This window comes from Echinops telfairi, unplaced genomic scaffold, assembly GCF_000313985.2.
Source record: "Echinops telfairi isolate 266 unplaced genomic scaffold, ASM31398v2 ScPeMD7_2010;HRSCAF=2546, whole genome shotgun sequence".
In the NCBI taxonomy this organism is placed as follows: domain Eukaryota; kingdom Metazoa; phylum Chordata; class Mammalia; order Afrosoricida; family Tenrecidae; genus Echinops; species Echinops telfairi.
Window position 1 is genome coordinate 19,416,323 of NW_022105908.1, and position 4,607 is coordinate 19,420,929.

The 4,607-nt window shown below is 48.0% G+C and overlaps 1 protein-coding gene and 1 non-coding gene across 2 annotated transcripts; one reads left to right on the forward strand and one right to left on the reverse strand.

Annotated features, from left to right (window-relative positions):
- Positions 1-1,051: 1,051 nt before the first annotated feature.
- Positions 1,052-1,295, reverse strand: LOC115870563 (anaphase-promoting complex subunit 13-like). Its single transcript, XM_045293284.1, has one exon. It carries the CDS (start codon positions 1,235-1,237, stop codon positions 1,052-1,054), a length of 186 nt encoding a protein of 61 aa, XP_045149219.1. The 5' UTR covers positions 1,238-1,295.
- A 2,941-nt stretch (positions 1,296-4,236) lies between these two features.
- LOC115870584 lies at positions 4,237-4,400 on the forward strand. The gene has a single exon (XR_004046778.1). It is a non-coding gene; the product is annotated as a U1 spliceosomal RNA (small nuclear RNA).
- Positions 4,401-4,607: the final 207 nt, after the last annotated feature.

Sequence of the window (4,607 nt, forward strand, 5' to 3'; positions counted from 1 at the left end):
AATTACAAGGATCTACATGTGACCTCCTCCCTGGGGGATGGACAACAGAAAAGTGGGTGAAGTGAGACGTTGGACAGGGCAAGGTATGACAAAATAATAATTTATAATTATCGAGGGCTCATGAGGGAGGGGGGAGCGGGGAGGGAGCAAAAATGAGAAGCTGATGCCAGGGGCTTAAGTGGGGAGGTAAATGTTTTGAGAATGTTGAGGGCAATGAATGCGCAAATGTGCTTTACACAATTGATGTATGTATGGATTGTGACCAGGGTTGTATGAGCCCCTAATAAAACGATTAAAATAAAAAAAAACTCTCTGACATCAGGTCGATTCTAACTCATACCGATCCTATGGGCAGGGTAACTAAGCTCTCTGTGAGTTTCTAAAACTACAACTCTTTTTTTTTTTTTTTGAGGAGTAGATGATTTTTAATCTGAGAATTTCTCCATAGTTTGAAACCACATGGGGAACCTTAGGGGTCACAGTCATCAGTGAGTGGGGTATCTCCAGATGTGTAACAGATGCCCACAACTAAACCTATCCATGCGCGAAGGTTAAGTACACACCACCCTTCCACTCAGGATGCTTCTCTAGAGGAGTCCATGAGAAGTTAATCACTGGTGTCTGGCTTCCTTTGCCTTTCTCATTTTATCCTCAATCCTCTTGTAGCACAGGAGGCATAAAAGTAACGAGAAAGCATGCAACACGGACAAGAAGACAAAATCAGAGTTAAGGGCAAATGTTTAACAATCATGTTCAAACACCCACCACTGGATGAAGAGTTCGAGGTGCAAAGAGCCAAATATTCCCCTTTCTTGGGAAATCTCCCTTCGCTTGAGTTCCTAGTGAATATTTCCACATTTCACTTTGTTGCCACAATCGATGTGGGGATGTATTTTTAGGTATTGATTTCTTGCTAAGAGATTTTAGTTAGAAAGCTTTTAGAAATACACGCGAGTGCACGCACACACTCACTTGCGCACACACACATACTGCCCGAGCAAGGAGCCAGGTGTCAGTTTCCGATGGGGGGCATGTTCTCATGCAGGTACTGTCAGGCCAAGTCTGTCCACTTCATTTCTTGTTCTTTAACAGATGCTGTGGTGCCACCATTGTCTTGCTCAGGTTCAGGAAGCTCGTTCAGAGGTATTGCAACATCTTCATAGGGCAGCTTGTCTGCACGCCAAGCATCGCCAATCAAGTCCAAGATCCTTCCATCTCTCTGCACCTCACTGTCCATGTTCTGAGATCAGCTCCAGGGCCGCCGCTCCCGCCGAGCCACACCCTCTGCGGTACGAGCCCGCTCAGGCTTCAACGACAACTCTTCATGGGAGTAGAAAGCCTGTCTTCCTCCCATGGACCCACTGGTGGTTTCGAATTGCTGACCTCATAGTGAGCAGCCTAATAAGTAACCACTACACCATTAGGACATCATCAGACTGGAATAAAGTGGGTCCTAATCCACTATGAGGAGCCCTGGGTGGGTGATGCACTAGGTGCTAACTGCGAGGTCAGCAGTTCAAGACCACCAGCCCTCCTCGGGAGAAAGAGGCAGTTCTACTCTGTCCTACAGGGTTGCTATGAGTTAAAATGGACTCAATGGCTGTGAGATTCCAATACGAAGAAGCCCTGTTGGTGGAGTGGGTTATGCGTTGGGCTGCTGAGGGGGACGAGCCTCCCCAAAACCGAATGGGTCTGTGGGGCGGTCGTGTAATTGAGAGGTAAATTAAAGAGATATCAGACAAGGTAAAGCACACAAGGGCTCACCTCCTCAGTCACGACTTCAGGAGCCAGGTCCGAGCACAGAGGGTGAGCAGTGTAATCTCACGAGTTTATATAATGTGGGGCACGCACATATGTACCAGGAAGGGGTGATACAATAGACACACACAGGAGGGGGACGAGCTAGGGGTGTGCGCAATAGGAAGGGCCGGCACTAGAGCAGGGGTGCTCAATAAGTTGATCGGTCTACTAGCCGATCACAAATGTAGTGTGGGTCAATCGCATGGCATTAAAAACAATAGATGTAAGCTTATCATCAACCCCATCACTTAATTGATACACAGCGCAGCCAATCCAATGCAATCTTAGGTGTCAAACTTAAGCAATCCGATGCAATCTAAGACGGCAATCTTAGTTGCTTGCATGCGCAAACAACTGCAGTACTAAGTGCAGCAAAATTTACAAGCTTTGTTATCCCCAAGTTTTGGACCTTGTTTTTTTCTCTTAAACGTAAGAAAGGGTATTAAAATGAGTGGGGGAGCTGGACCAAGAGACAAAGACGTATCACTTTCATACAGAATGGGAGATTTTGACATTGCAAGCTGACATTCATTCAGCTGAAGTCCAGAGCGCATAAATGTGCTACCTCCTTGACTGCTTTATTCGGCTCTACTTATTTATGTGAGTCAGCCTTTTCCCACATAAAGATCATGAAGTCCAAGTACCGTTCCACCAGGACTGATGACCATTTGGAAGTGTGCTTGAGGCTGGCTGGCAGCAGCCACTTTCTGGGCTATGCGTCCCTGGCTCATTCCATTCCGCGCAAGTCATCAGAGTAAACTCAGGGAATGACCAAAAATGTATATAGTTAATTGTGTTCTGTTGTGCAACATGGACTCATGCGGTTATGCAAGGTACATAAATATACATTGTACATATAGAGTTCGCAATGCATTTATGAATAAATGTAATACATAAATAAAAATAAATATATGTTTTGCATTTTTGTCATTGGTAGATCATTGTGACTTGATCATTTTATAAGTAGTTCGCATGCTGAAAAAGTGTGAGCTCATGTGACAAGAAGACACATGTGGAGCCAGGTGGGTGGATGTTAGAGTCAAGTTGGTTTGACTTTGAGTGTCTTTGGACATCCATTCAGGGGAACAATCCATTATCCTTATCAGAAGAGAGTGGGTCCTACTTAGGGTGGGACAGACAATAGGATCTGATTGCCTTAGATGGCTGATAACCTTCTGGCAGATAACCTTCAAGCAGTTGACCTCCAAGTCTAGAGTCAGTGACCATGTGTTTGCAAACAGCCCCTTAAATTTGGCATTAAGGGGGAACATAGTGGGGAATAGCTTTTAGTTAGGAGAATGTGAGTGGGACGCCTCTCTAACCCAAGAACGTGAAGGCTTCCTCCATGGGAGCCCTGGCCTCCCAGGCTCCTTAAGGAATGAATGTTGAGAGTCTGTCTGCAGACACTCTCTTCCTGGTTGTCTCTCCCACAGGCTGCTAACCACCACATCAATAGTTGAAACCCACCTGCCCCTTCTTGGGAGAAAGATGTTGCTGTCTTGCCCCATCAAGACTGGCAGCCTTGGAAAGCTATATAGAATCGCCATGAGTCGGAATTGACCCAGTGGCTGTGAGGGGTCTAATATGAATGCTGCCCAGCTAAGAGAGAGCAAAGATGCCAAGATGGAGCGGCAGAGAGGGAAACACACCACGTGGAGATGGAAACAGATTTGGAGCGCTGCAGCCACAAGCCAAAGATGCCCCCCATCAGGACCAGAAGCCAGGAGGCAGGCACGGGGCTGATTCCTCTTCGGAGCCTTCTAACTAAAGAAACTCGACACAGTCAACACCCTGATGTTGGATTCCGAGCCTCCAGAACGGTGACACAATCCAGTTTGGTTCTCATACACTGCCCAATCGGTGGGACTTTGTGATGACAACCCTGGAAGATGGGTATGCAGCCAATCTCTCTCTCATCATGTCTTCTGGCAGTGACAAGAGATGAGCCTCCACCCCATCCCTCAAGAAGCCTTGGGCCTGACTAAGCCGTGGGAAAGGTCACCTCAGGGAACAGGGTCACAGGACCTGCCCACTCCATGCAGGAGCACCCGTGTGGCCTCGAATCAGACAGTACAAGGAAGGGTCACAAGGGTGTTCCCACAGTACGGGTCTCTCCTCTTTCCCCCTCTCAGAACCTGGTGAAGTTTTCTGGGGACCCTGATGTCATACTGTTATGAATTGAATTGTGTTCTCCTTCTCCCTGTTCCTGCCTCTACACCCCCCCACCCCCCAAAAAAGGTGTATTGAAGTCCTAACCTCTGGTACTTGTGCACATGACCTCCTCTGGAACAGAGACAGCTTGGCACCAGGTGATCAGGGCCCGATGAGCAGGCCGGGCCAGCCAGTGATAAGGAGGGGAGGGCCATACCTTGGGTGGTGTACCGAAAAACACCCATCTCACTTTTCTGGTAACTGCTGGGGAAAAACAGCTCCCTTATACTTACCTGGCAAGGGAGCTACCATGATCACAAAGGTGGTTTTCCCAGGGCGAGGCTCACCCACTGCACTCTGAGTGTGCTGACCCCCTCCATTTCCCCAAATGTGGAAAACTTGACTGCGTAATTTGTGGTAGTGGGGGACTGTGTTCGCACTCCCCCCTTAAAAAAACAAGCAACCCACACACTCCCATTTTTCTCTTCTCTGACCCCAAATTGTAAGGATCAGTTCAACTACTCAGTGCGGTCCCCACTCTGTTCTAAGCACAGACAGGAGGTCCTCAACCCTGACCTCCCTGAGCTAACAAGGTCAGAGCCCACAGCTAAGGAACAAGGCCCAGGCACCAGCCACAGCTTGCGCGTCTCAGGACA

Bases quoted from the DNA above. Each gene is read 5' to 3' on its own strand.
- LOC115870563 (XM_045293284.1), bottom strand. From the start codon at position 1,237: ATGGACAGTGAGGTGCAGAGAGATGGAAGGATCTTGGACTTGATTGGC.